This window comes from Mustela putorius, unplaced genomic scaffold (assembly GCF_011764305.1).
Source record: "Mustela putorius furo isolate JIRA1106 unplaced genomic scaffold, ASM1176430v1.1 tig00000721_pilon_pilon_pilon, whole genome shotgun sequence".
NCBI lineage: Eukaryota > Metazoa > Chordata > Mammalia > Carnivora > Mustelidae > Mustela > Mustela putorius.
This window is the reverse complement of record NW_025421456.1, coordinates 2,142,008-2,156,102: the sequence shown is the minus strand read 5'-3', so window position 1 is coordinate 2,156,102 and position 14,095 is coordinate 2,142,008. Positions and strand designations below refer to the sequence as shown.

Here is a 14,095-nt window from a genome sequence, read left to right as displayed (position 1 = left end):
GTTTCTCCTTCAGTAACGAAAAGACTGCTTTTTGCTAGACGTGTATCTATTGTGATCCTTAAGGGGAGCTTCTGATGAAGATGGGAGTTTACTTTAACGTAGAATTTGCAACTGGTGGAGAGACATACAGGTTATTTTTATTTTATATGAACTTCAAGATGTAGGTGGTTTTTCTTCCAGAAAAAAACAAAAAATCAATTTATGTTGGTAGAAGTTAAGAGTTATCTAAAAGGCCCTTTTGGAATTTGGGAAAGGACACTGTGTCCAAACCAGAGTTGAAAATGTTTGAGAAAACATGTGTTCGTTTTTGTTAATGGCAGTACTTGATTGAACACTCTGCAGTTTAATTTTTCTCTTTGGTGTGCCTTACTTTTTTGTGTGAAAAGAAATCTATTATTTCAGGGGCGCCTGCATGGCTCAGTGGGTTAAAGCCTCTGCCTTCAGCTCAGGTCATGATCCCAGGGTCCTGGGATCAAGCCCCCCATCGGGCTCTCTGCTCAGCGGGGAGCCTGCTTCCTCCCCTCCCTCTATGCCTGCTTCTCTGCCTACTTGTGATCTCCGCCTGTCAAATAAATAAATAAGTAAAATCTTTAAAAAAAAAAAAAAAAGGAAATCTATTATTTTCAGTCTGAAGTATATTCTGTGAAAGGAGCCAAGAAAATGAAATAAAAAGTCAAGATAGAGTGTTCTTTCCTCATCACATTTGCTGTACCAGACTCTTTCCCCTACCTGACTGAGGAGGAGCAGACCATTGAGATTGTCTGCTCAGTCCTCAGACCAACAGGCTGAGTGCCTTCAGCTAGGAAAATGGGTCCCTGTCTTGGTATTAGTGTATTCATCTTGGAAATGGCCTTGTAACTCAGCAAGTCAGAACAGTGTAAAATTTAAATAATTACCTTTCTGAAGTGATGAATCTTTCTCTCCTGCGTCTCTTTTTATAGTTGGATAGGTCCCCACCAGCAAAGCAGAGGGGATACATGTAACTTAACTGCAGAGGATCACCTTTGAGTTTTAGTTGATGTATCGTTCCGAGACCTTTCTCCGGGGATGTTGACATGTGTGAAGGAGCCTTTGTTTGCGGGGTGACAGACGGGGTGCTATCCCGTGCTATGCACTAGCTGTGTGTCTGGTGGTGCACAGGCTGTCACGAATGACACAAAAGGTGCCCATACCATAGCTCCTGTCCTCAAGGAGTTTGCAGTGTCTCTGGGGTGATGGGATTTAGAAACTGACTGCAGCTGTTAAAGGATAGTAAAATCCAAACTAAAGTCAAATACCAAAAAATGTTTAATGTAAGAATTCATTTAGAGCAGAGAGGTCATCAAGGCTTTTGATGTTAGGACAGGCTCTGTGGTGCCGTGAGACAAGGTTTCAAGACAAAAAAAAAAAAAAAAGACAGACATTTTTGGCATGTGTGTCCCTCTCTGCAATGGCATGGGGATTGGAGTGATAGTAAAAGGATAGTAAAATCCAAACTAAAGTCAAATACCAAAAAATGTTTAATGTAAGAATTCATTTAGAGCAGAGAGGTCATCAAGGCTTTTGATGTTAGGACAGGCTCTGTGGTGCCGTGAGAACAGTGTATGGAAGGAGTGGGAAGAAGCTAGCTGTCACGGGAGCTGTGTGCATGTCTGGTATGGAGATAAACGAGTCAATGCAGGCTGTGTTGTCTATGGTTTTATGTGACTGGGTGAGAGCTTTGCTCTTGATTCAGAGGTGGTGTAAGTTCCTGAATGGGTGGTGGAGTATTCAAGAGACAATGAAGGAGGATGGCGATTGAATCAGGTGGCTGATTAGTAAGCTATAGTGTGGGGAGGTAAGCTAGGCAGTTATGGCCCAGCCTAGGTGGGCCAGTGGTGGGAGGTGTGACAGGGATAGATGAGAGGGAGCAGAACGATTTGAAGGGATTTGATCATTCATCAGATACAGGTTTTGTAGTACACAAAGAGATAGACGATTCCTTCAACATTTGGGATTTGGGGAACTGGTTGAAATCAAGATGGAGCTCTTCTAGACCTTTTAAAACAGAAATGTCAGGCTTTTAAAGTTTGTCTGCTTTCAAAGAATGATTAAATATTTAAATGTCTTAGAGCTGCCTTCAATAGCAGCTCTTTGAGACTTAGTGAAGAGGGCCTGTAGACCTTTGTAGATACCAGTTCTCCCCTTTGCTGTGGCCTCATGTGTAATAACTGGAAATAGAAGTGGGAAGGGGCATATTCTAAAACGCACCGCTCTCTCAGAGTTAACTTTATTTGCTGCAGAGGAAAAAAAAATATTAGGGGAAAGAATAACTATGCCTAAAGACAGAAAAACTCAGAATTCTAGAGGACAGAAGACCTTCAGAAACTAATGATGATGTAAAACATTTGAAAGACAGCATTATAGAGTTAGATATGATCAATTATATGTTAGAGGTCTTCCTGTACCATCACACGTCTCCAGAGTAATAACTGCATTGGTTGAGAGCTTTTCTAAATGGCTCAATCTGGTTTAGGTTGGAATTGAATGCTTTTTGGAGACTTTAATTTGTTTTCTACCAGCCACTCATATAAGCATTTGCCTTTAGTCTTTAGAGCCCTCAGAGACGAAGTAGAGAACATTTATACTAATCAAGTATTCCTTTACATCTCTTCCATTTGATTAATAGGGTGGGATATCTTTTTTTAGTTGAAAGAAGCTATAAATAAGTATGAAATTATTCTGTTGCAGAATATGGCTCAAGTCTGGAAGACGACGTGGTGGGGGACACGTCAGGGTACTACCAGAGGATGTTGGTGGTTCTCCTTCAGGTATTGGGTATAGACTATTTAGAGTCTGATTAAAAAGTCTGAAGCTGGAGTGGTCTGAATCTAGTTAAGTAAGGTCATTTAAAATTCTTTAATCATTTCTCATACTTGCTTGATTGTGGTTGCCTGTTGCCTGTGTTGGTTTGTGTTTCAGAATATCTGACCTGAACTCTTAATAGCTAGCTAACTTTTGGGATTTTTTGGTTTGTTTTTTATTTTAGATATTGCTATTCTCTTTCATTCATAGGATTTAAAATTAAGAGGGTCAGATTGGTTTTGAGCAGTGCTGTATGATGATGTGGAATATTGTAGAATTGCTGTCTTAAAAATCATCTTATTCCTAAGAGAAAGAGCTTGATGTGCACAACCGTCAGGTGGAACCAGTTTTCCTTTTGAATAAAAATGCTCATGTAATTCAATGATGTGACGTTATCTCTTACAGGCGAATAGAGACCCTGATGCTGGAATTGATGAAGCACAGGTTGAACAGGATGCTCAGGTGAGATGGAATATGTGGGACTTTACGATGACGTACGAATGAGAAAAAGAATCCACGCTAATGGGAAATCATAATCTGTATTGTGATAGCATCTACAAATAATCTTACTTATGGGCCCTTTACAAATCACAACACTCACGTAAATATATTTTTCTCATTTTGATCTGACCAGCTAAATATTTTGTCCCAAAAGGGAAATGAAATAAAATGGGTTATATCTAAATAGTGAATTTTACCTAGATATATATTTTTTGTGATTATGGAAGTTCACAAAATAGATATTATTACCGAAAAACAAAGGTATTATTGATTCCACTGCCAGTGAGAAAGTAGGTGTCTTGGCAGAAGAGGGTAAAGAAGAAAGGATATAAGGTATTTTAGTGGTAAATGGTGTTTTAATAGGTAGTAGATTATAGTAGTTATTGTAGTATTTGGGAATTCTTCCACCTTTTTTTTGATAGAATTCTATAGGATTGTTCTCTTGTTAGCTGCTTTTTAGTGACTTCCAAATGGAATTCTGTACCTAAGTGGCTTAGGTACAGTATAGTGTCACTATGGTTAATAAGTAATCAAATGTTAACTATAGAGAACAAACTGATGGTTACCAGAGGGGAGGGGGGTGGGGGTGCGGGGGGCAGGTGGAGGGGTGGGTAAGATAGGTGAAGGGGTTCAAGAGTACACTTCTCATGATGAGCCCTGATTAATGTATAGAACTGTTGAATCACTATATTATACACCTGAAATTAATACAATACTGTTAACTATACTGGAATTAAAATATGTTTAAAACCCATAAAAACGTATATAGTCAAATGTGGAAAATAATTATTAGGAAATTTGAAACATGAGACTTGAAAACTGGAAATTGGTAATAAAGGAATTATTTGCATTCATAAAATCACATACTAAAGTCCGGTCTCTGGTCACATGTTTCAAGTAATATATAGTTCTTTTTTTTAACAATTAAAAAAAAAGATTTTATTTATTTATTCATGAGAGACAGAGAGAGAGATTGGCTGAGGTAGAGGGAGAAGCAGGCTCCCTTGGAGCAGGGAGCCAGAGGTAGGACTTGATTCTAGGACTGTGGGATCACGACCTGAGCCGAAGACAGCCGCTTAACCAACTGAGCCAGCCTAGCGCCCCAAGTAATGTAGAAGTCTAATAGTTAGTCATACACCACTGGAAAAGGAAGAGCCATATTCACTGCTCCAGCTGACTGTTCTCTAGGAAACAACCATTGTCTGTGTAATCTGAATTTGTTACTAGGAAGAGAGAGCATTATTATTCTTTTGGGTGGGTTGCTTTTATCATGGTTGCAGAATGCTGTCATCTCTGTACCTAGCTGGAGACAGAAGGAAGGCAGACGCACATATACTGAGGACTGTCTGCTGTATTTGATGCTTCTCTCACCATCCTCCATAGAATTCAAACCTCTTGTGTCATGTCCCTATATACAACCTTAAAACTTCAGTGGATCTCATTGTCTCAGAATAAAGTTCAAGCCCCTAAATGTGATTTCTAAGCCCCTTCATTACCTGTCCCTTGCTTTCTTATGCCTCAGCCTCTCTTGCTTTCTCTCCACCTGCCCCTTCCTCCACCCATTCACCTGACTGCTTCCCCTTCAGGAGTCAGCCCTGGGGTTAGTTACTTTTCAGGTGTCCCTGCTTGACTGCTCCAAGGGTACGTCAGGCGCCCCTTCCGGAGGCAGTCCAGCTGCCGTATACCGAAGCTGTCTGTTTACCTGACGGCCTGCCCAGGGCACTCCGAGCTGTCTGTCCAGTTTGTAGCCTCTGGATCTAGAATGTACTAGTTTCTCAGTGTCTTAACTGGTGAGTGGATTAGTGTATAACTGAAGAACAGGGGATGATTTCTCTTTTACAGATAAGGAAACGGAGGCTCAGGGATTTGACAATCAAGGCCCCCACTGACTAGTAGTAAGGCTGGGATTCATACCTGAGCCGTCTGTCCCCAAAGCCCTTTTTCTATCAGTTAGACAGCAGTCTGTGTTTCCTGCTCGTTCCTCTTGCCCATTGCCTATACCATATAAAATGTTTATTAAATATAAATTGGAAGTACAGATACAGACCAACTCTGCCTTCTTGGAAGAAGAAATTTGCCTCCTTGAAGAGAAAGTGGTAGATTAGCTCTTCAAAACTATACTCCCAACTATTGGAGACAACCTTATTGCTTTCCAAGCATTAATTACTCGTGGGCTTTGCTGGAAGCTGTGATTCTCACACTCTGAACTCTTAAGAGTGGGAGTTCTAGATGCTTTTTAGTGGTCACAGTAGAAGAAGCCAACTCTAGTAGTCTCAGATGACTGCAGGGTGGTCTGCATTAGTAGGCAGTGAGACGATTTCCCAGCCCAGCTGGTGTTACAATGAGAGCATTGCTGCAGTGTGAGGCTAGGGAGTGCAAACCGTGCGTTTGTTACCTCATTCTCATTGATTTCTGTCCTCAGAGCACTCAGTGTAGAGCAGTGCTTCTCAAGTCCGTGTGAATCACCTGGGGATCTCATTAAACTGCAGGTTCTGACCCAGTAGGTCTGGGTGGACCAGGGAATCTGCATTTCTAACAAGCTCTCAGGTGTTGGCGCTGGCATCTGGGGACCACACTTGGAGTACCAGCGATGTACAGGTGTCACTTACCTGTTGTGCAGAGGATATGACCGTTCAGGACTGTGGAGGGGAAAGTTTATACATCTGAAAACTGTTTTATGAAGTTACTTTAAAATATCCCTTGAATAGAATTCAGGTTTTCCTTACCCTTTCCTTGAGCAGGAACAACCTAGAATATGCTATGCTGGCTATTAGTCTTGGATTCTTTAAAATGTATTATTGGGGCCCCTGGGCGGCTTAGTCACTTGGGGGTCCAACTCTTGATTTCTACTTCGGTCTTGATCTCATGGTCTTGAGATGGGTGACCTCAGGGCCTGGGGCTCCGTGCTCAGTGGGGAGTCTGCTTCTGTCCTTCTCCCTCTCGGCCTGCCCATCCCCTCTGTTCTCACGCTCACCTGTGCAAGTACGTACAATCTCTCTCTCAAATAAATAGATAAATCTTTGGGGGAAAAAGTACTATTATGCATGAATTCAGCTGGTTAAAAATAATTATCCTTTTGGTGTTATGAAAAGGTATACAACCATTTCTTTCTTGTACCAAGGGCAGCTGGCCTGTTATCACTAAGGGGAATTTCAGATTTCTTAATTGAGAGTAAGCTGAGACAAAGGGCTCTTTCGTAAGCTTTTGAATTTTTTTCTCTACTGATACCTGGCACAAGAGGATGCCTTTTATTTCAGGGATTTGATAAGCCACAGTGAGTCATTTACCTGGGAATTTAACATTTTGTAGATAACCCACTTTACTTTCTTACATTTTTATATTTATTTATTTATTTATAGTTTTTTTCTTACTTTCTTACATTTTTAAGGTGAGAAATTGATTTTCCCTTCTCTTCCTCCTCCAAATCCTCATTTCCTGATCTCGGAGAACAACCTGAACTTAAAGGGGAAGGTGGGGTAAAAGGGAAGGAGAAAGCAATCAGTGTTTACTGAGTACTAGCTCTTGATTTCCTGACACTGTTTGATGCATTCATTATATAAGTTACATCATCTCCAGTAATGACTCTGTAGAAATAGTATTCCTACTCTAGGTATTATTGAGTATTAATTATTAAATATCATTCCGTCACTCTAGGCGAAGATGCTGAGCCTCAAGAGACTAAGTAACTCTAAGATTTCACAGATAAAGACGAGGCTCGGATCTTTTTGACTTCAGCGCCTCTGTCCTTTGCACTGAACTAGAGATCATTCAACTATATACAGCCCCCTGTGAGGGGAGTGGGGAGGGTGAGGAGGTGTGAGGGTCCGTCATCCGGACCTGCTCTGGGGATAGTCAGCACCCTCATTGAGAAGAAAGCACTCTTACCTTAAACCAAGATGAAATAAAACTTTCAAATATTGTTCCACATGAAGATTATCATTACTACTGCATATGATTTACTTAATAGATTTAGAATAGATCTTGATCTCAAACACAATTTTTTCAAGAAAATAAAGAGTGCATAGTTTAAAATAGCCATTTCACAAATTATTCCATCTAACAGGCTTAACTGCTATACCTATTAGAGACGATTTCAAGTAATAAATTATCCACATTTCAGTAAGTGGAGTCAGGTTTAATGATGGTGTTTGTGTATATAATTTTATTTTTTTAGCAATATATGAGCATGAAAAAGCATGTATTTTCCATGTAAAAAAAGGAAATGTGGACACTCAATCTATTCAACAAGTATATATTAGTTGCCATTTGTGTGCCAGGCACTGTGCTGTATGCACAACCTTTGAAAAATTCGTTATGATCTTTTAGAAATGTGAAAACTCTTTGTAGTTAGTTTTGGTTTAACTACAGTTGAAAAGAGAAAATGCGGAGTTTATTTTGTCCTGTGTTGCTGAATAGCTACCGAGTAAACAAAACAGAAAACATAGTTTAGCTCCTAGTTACATTCTTTTCCAGTCTGTAAGCAGATGTGTCAACAGTGAGGTCATCCGAAATTTCCACCAACCACACCATTACCCCAAAAGCCTAGAAGTACAGGAGACATTTTGGTAACATTTAATCCTGCCCCATTGCTGTGATTTATTGCTTTGACTCATTAATCTTCTGTGCACAGTTCTGTGGTGAGCTCCAGAGTAGCTCCAAACTCACCTCACTGAGTTCAGGAAACATGAGGATCGAAAAGTATAAGGTGATGAATCTTATGTACAGGGAGTGGCACACCGGCGTACCTCAGAACCTGGAAATGAGGTGGAGAAACAGTTTACTAATCGAGGTTGAAATTTTCACAGGCTTTGTTTCAGGCTGGAGAATTGAAATGGGGGACAGATGAAGAAAAGTTTATCACCATCTTTGGGACACGAAGTGTTTCTCACTTGAGAAGGGGTGAGTGACGGGAATGTGCGTACTTCGGTTAATTTTGAAAATACAGGAGCCAGTATGCCAAAATATGTGCTTTATAACAGACACTTAGCTGAGTGAGTCAGGTTTTATATTTCTTCCTATTGGTAGCCTTGAAAAAATCTCACAATTCTCTTCACTGCTATTGCAGTTTTTACAGAACTAGAGATCCTAAGTTTCCCTCCTTTACTGTCAGGGTGATGAGGAAGCTGGGCCTCTAGATCGTGACTCTCATAGTCACTAGTCACTTAGCTACGGCTCACTTCAAGCATTTCTTCCTAAGTAGTGGCACCCACGATCTCCTCTTTGGGTTCTTGTGGTATCGGTGGGAATGAGTTCAAGTGACAAGAAACCCTATACTCATCAGGGCTTTAAAGACTGACTTTCCTGTAGGAAGGATTCCTTGGCTGATTCAGGAGGACCTGAGTGGGCTCTTTCTGTTTTTCTGCGCCACTGCCCTTGGTGTTTCGGGATTTTCTTTCTTGTGCTCTGTACCTCATTGTTGCAGGATGGCTACCGTAACTCCAAATTTATCAACATTAACAGCAAGAAGAAAAGAAAGGGATAAACTAATCCTATCTATCACTATTACTAAGGAAAGATTTCTCAGAATCCTCTGCAGCAGATTTACCTTTGGGTCTCATTGGTTATAACTAGTAAGTAGAGGCTAGGATCTCAGTGAACAAAGAACATTTATAATCCACTGTTTAGGGCCTGGTATATTGCTGCTCTGCCACAAAGTCAGGGTTCTGTCAGCAAGGACAGAGGGGAGATTTGTGTTCAATGGGACAAGACCTGGTTAGAGTAAGTACCTTCTTTCTGTACAGAATGATCCTTACATGACTCAGAAATTATTTTCTTTTTTTATAGTGTTTGATAAATACATGACTATATCAGGATTTCAGATTGAGGAAACCATTGACCGGGAAACTTCTGGTAATTTGGAACAACTACTCCTTGCGGTTGGTAGGTAGTTTTATAATGAATCTAATATTTATGTTGTTAAGAGCTCAAGTATTTTATTCATTTGAAGCTATATCTGAAAATAACCACTTCTTGCTTTATGAAGAGCTTATTATGATACTTGAGTGAAGCACACTCCCACATTTTCAACTCAAAGTCTGTTCTAATGTTGGAAATATGTGATTATCTGGTTAGTTCATCTAATCCTATGGAAATACTAAAACAACTGTTTATAAAAATCATTTTGAAGCTGTATTAAAAACACATTATGAATCTGAAGTGTGGGCAGTATTTCAGGGGCTTGTAAATACTATTTCTGATACTGGCCAGAATTTTAGTATCCTTTTGAATACTGTCCTCACAGCTCTGAGGCAGACTGAGAAATTGGCATCTGAGGTAGAAAAAGTATCTTTTGTATGATGGAAGATATAATGATGGTGGTTTTCAGATTACTTTGGAAATTTATTTTAGTTAAATAGTTAGAATGATCTGGAAAAATTAGAGAACCGAGTTCATGCAGTTTATGGTAGTGTTACATACTATCCAAATCCAGCGGGAATCTAGTCTGTGAGTTCCCAGGGACCCTAGTTTTCATATTGGTTTGGAGTGAACCTCTGTCTGCTGTTTCTTCGGAGTACTTGGCATTGAGCTCAAGTTTTTGTGCTGTCTTCTGGAGAATAAAGAGGTGCATGAACCGGCACTAATAGTAGCCTTTGATTTGACTTCCACAGTTAATGAATTTTAATAGGAAACTTTCAGACAGCCCCTTCCTTAGAATACACTTAAAATAATGGCATGTTTAGTTCCTATTGAGTTTTGTTTAGGCACTGGAAGACAGAGGATAACTCCACCCCCCAATCATGGATTGTTATTTCTGTATATGAAGGAACTTTTCTATTGATAGTTTCTGAAGCTGAGCTGACTGAGGTCTGAGCAGCCCTAACACAGAGTAGATACATTCATGTTTAGGGAAGATACTTTTTCGGTTACCAGTTTATCTGGGTGTCTCTGCTGAATTGGGTAAATCTTATGCTGCTCCATGCGAATCATGGATTATAAGAGTCCGGAGAGACTGCCTGGGGTAAGATTACAGAAAGAGCCCAAGATTTGTCACAGATTAGATGGAGTGGGTACTTTGTGCTATTTGCTTGAGTGTGTGGATCGAAAACTTCCAGGACGTTTGTATCATTTCCTGAAGGTGAGGAAGGTTGTGGTGTAACAGCCCGGGCTGCCGAACGGTGGTCGCAGAGAGGTGCTCAGAACAGAGGGGTGTTAAAACCTCACATGACCGTCCTACACAGCTCTCTCTGCAGAACTCGGAAACTTCAGGAAATTCCAGCCTGGTTTCTCAAGAAATACTTGGTGAACAAGGAGATCAGATCTGCCTGCAAATGAGCAGTTTTTTTTTAGCTGAGGTTATTTTTATGCTTGTAAATAAGTAGAGCAATAAGGAGGAAGCAAAATTTTATTTTTAATCACTAAATCTTTTCCTATCAGTACAGCGTCTGACCATCATATTATTTATTTTCTTAGTGAAATCTATTCGAAGTATACCTGCCTACCTTGCAGAAACCCTCTACTATGCCATGAAGGCAAGTATATACCTTGAATCTTCTAATTTATCTTTCTAGCTATCTTTCCCCTGTGTATTATTTGGATTTAAAAAAACATGCAGTTCAGTTCTACCAAATTGTTCTACTTTATGGATTCATCCCAACTCAGGGGAGTTTGATGCTGTGTTTGACATCGAGAAACAACGTGCCTCCTTTTTCTTCTTTCTTACAGGGAGCAGGGACTGATGATCATACCCTCATCAGAGTCGTGGTGTCCAGGAGTGAGATTGATTTGTATAACATTAGGAAGGAGTTCAGGAAGAATTTCTCCACCTCTCTTTATTCCATGATTAAGGTAGTGGAACCTTTCTTCAAATTATGTTCAGAAATCCAGAGCACACCAGATAAATAGCATGTAAGACACAGATGGGAGAACCCACTTGTTATGTAAAGTTTCAAATTTTAGTGGCGTGATTAGAGCCAGGACTTACAAAGCTTGGTTTATGTTCCTAAAGTACAGATGATGGCTCCCAAGTGAAAGATTGGCTCTCAGTGAGCTTCGGAGCATTATTTAGAAGCGGTGACAGATGAATCATCAAACCCAGCCCCTGCCCCCAAAGATAATGTGTGTGTTCTTTCTCTCTTGTATCAGTTCCAGCTGTCTTTATTAGTTCCTCCTTCCTTTCACTTTGGTCTTTCTTTATTGTCTGTTATCACCTTGTCTCTGGTATTAGTTCATAGTTCAGGAAAGAACCAATGCGGTCCTATCAGAAATAAGTTAAGAGCTTAGGTATTACTATCATTTTTTGTCTTTTTTAAAAGCGAGGGAGATTATGGCCTATGTTTAAATATGGCTTAAGGCCTTTTGACTTTCTTTTCTTTTGTCCTTCCTTCCTTTCCCCTGCCTCTCTTTCCTTTAATAAAAGGGAAAATGGGCCCAATGCAAGTCAGATCTCCGCTAGGCAAGCTTTGAACTTTGTGTGTGTGGTGTGGCTGGGTTGAAGGGCACTGGGGAGTTCTCGCATTCAGTCTTTACTTGAAACATTAATTTATCACACAAATCTGTGTAAGACAAGCAGAGGTAAAGCATATCTTGCCCTCCGTCTCTGAAGCAAAAACACAGCAGCCACATAGTCCCAGGATTGTCTCCCTTGGCCAGACGCGTAGTATGTGATAGTAACTTACAGGTTTAGAAAACTTGATTTGAATGTCACTGTAAAAGCTTCCTTCTTCTCTGCATTACCAGAGGGAAGAACATACTTCATTGTCTTAGAGCTGTGCTTTTAAGGGGTAAAATTAGAAAGTTAAACATATGTTACGTTGGTAGGGAACTCTTTGTGTAACATTCCTGATGTGAAAGTCTTATCCACTTGGGAGAAAAGTCACATGAATAGAACTTGTTGCCAGACTCTTAGGTTTTCTTTCTTTCTTTTTTTTTTTTTTTAATTTTCTGCGGCTTCTGTGACTCATGGAAGTTAATGGAGTACATTTGGATTTCAGGGTGATACGTCTGGGGACTATAAGAAGGCCCTCTTGAGGCTCTGTGGAGGAGAGGACGACTGAGGGTGCAGCTGCGGGGGGATCCTGCGCCGTGGTGCCTGTCCCGCCGCCATGACCTTCCTTCGCATATCACTGCACTTCGTGTATGCCAGTGCCTGACGCATTGCCTTATTCATACTAGCATGCTAATGACCAAAACATACATGTCACAGAAGAAAAATAGTGGTGCTTCTTGCTGATGTTCAGTAAAGCTCTTTCTCTTCGTCTGTTGTAGTACTGAAGTGTACTTAATGTTACTAAAGTCTAAAGTCTGGGTCATTTAGATTTTCTTTTAAAAGATCTGACTGCTTTTAGCCTTTTTAAAAAAACTTCATTTATATTAAATTGATAACTGTATTTCCTTAATCGGAACCTTAGCTTTAAAATGATGAGCTCTGGAAGTGTGATTAATCAAGTTTGCTACTAAACTAAACCTGAAATGTTAACAGTGGTTGCATTCAAAAGATTAATGAGAAATAAACATTTCCTTCCTGCTGAATCATGTGTGGGTGTGTGTTCAGAAAACGTTTTTTTAAAATTATTTTTATTGGACTTTGATACAAGGTTACTTTTAGTTTCCTGTGATTTAGTTTCTCTGTGCTGTGCTTTCCATAAGTGCCACCAGCTGTCAGCATATAATACTGTTCCAGTATCATTGACCAGAGTCCTTAAAATATTTTTATTTATTTATTTGACAGAGAGAGATCACAACTAGGCAGAGAGGCAGGCAGAGAGAGAGGGGGAAGCAGGCTCCCTGCTGAGCAGAGAGCCCGATGTGGGGCTCGATGCCAGGACCCTGAGATCATGACCTGAGCTGGAGGCAGAGGCTTAAACCACTGAGCCACCCAGGCGCCCCTTGACCAGAGTCCTTATGCTGCATTTTATGCCTACAACGTTCTCATTCCATCACCGCGGGTCTGTATCTCCCACTCCCCTTCACCTAGCTTGTCCATCCTCCCCACCCCACTCTCCTCTGGTAACCATGACCTTTGTTCTCGGTACTTCCACATCTGATGCTGTTTTTGTTTGTTCGTTCATTTCTTTTTTAGGTTACACATGAGTGAGATCATTTGGTATTTGTCTTTCTCTGTGACTTACTTCACGAAGCATAATACCATTAATAATGATACCTTTTTTCAAGGCAGTCTATTGACAGTGCTGTTAACCAACAACTGAATTTATAGTTGGCTTTTGGGTGATAAACTTGAAATACAGCTGTATTCCTCTGCAGTGTGGAACGAGGGAGATGTTAAAGGGGTCTCGGGTTTATTTGTAGCATATTTATTTGGGCATCAGTTAAGGCAATGCTTACAATGCTAGTGCTTAGTAGAAAAGCTATCTTAAAATAACCTAAAAATGAAAAAAATAAATAAAACAACCTAAAAAGTCAGAGTGCTACTTTTCTCTTCCCTATTATCAACTTGTTTTTCCAGTTTCATCTGTTGCGTTCTTTGGGATAAAAACGCAGGCAATATCTGTTAGAAAAAAGCAGTTTCTCTTAATGTTTACCTTTTGGTTTTCTGCATTTAAGCTGCTTTTTGAATTGGGGTCAGTTTCCTTTTTTCACTGACTCCCTTGGATATGCATATTTTTAAGAGCATGTGATTACTATTAATAAGACATTTTTATAAATGGACTACTCCTGGGCGCCTGGGTGGCTCAGTGGGCCGCTGCCTTCGGCTCAGGTCATGATCTCAGGGTCCTGGGGTCGAGTCCCGCATCGGGCTCTCTGCTCAGCAGGGAGCCTGCTTCCTCCTCTCTCTCTGCCTTCCTCTCTGCCTACTTGTGATCTCTCTCTGTCG

General features: G+C 40.4%; 1 protein-coding gene across 1 annotated transcript in view; it reads left to right on the top strand.

Annotated features, from left to right (window-relative positions):
- Positions 1-12,792, top strand: part of ANXA5 (annexin A5) — a 28,863-nt gene extending 16,071 nt beyond the window's left edge. The window contains exons 7-13 of the mRNA XM_013053930.2: positions 2,710-2,789; positions 3,229-3,285; positions 8,130-8,223; positions 9,109-9,204; positions 10,735-10,793; positions 10,987-11,109; positions 12,255-12,792. Coding sequence (XP_012909384.1) covers positions 2,710-2,789; positions 3,229-3,285; positions 8,130-8,223; positions 9,109-9,204; positions 10,735-10,793; positions 10,987-11,109; positions 12,255-12,317 — 572 coding nt within the window. The 3' untranslated portion in view covers positions 12,318-12,792. The remainder of the gene's footprint in view (positions 1-2,709; positions 2,790-3,228; positions 3,286-8,129; positions 8,224-9,108; positions 9,205-10,734; positions 10,794-10,986; positions 11,110-12,254) is intronic.
- Positions 12,793-14,095: the final 1,303 nt, after the last annotated feature.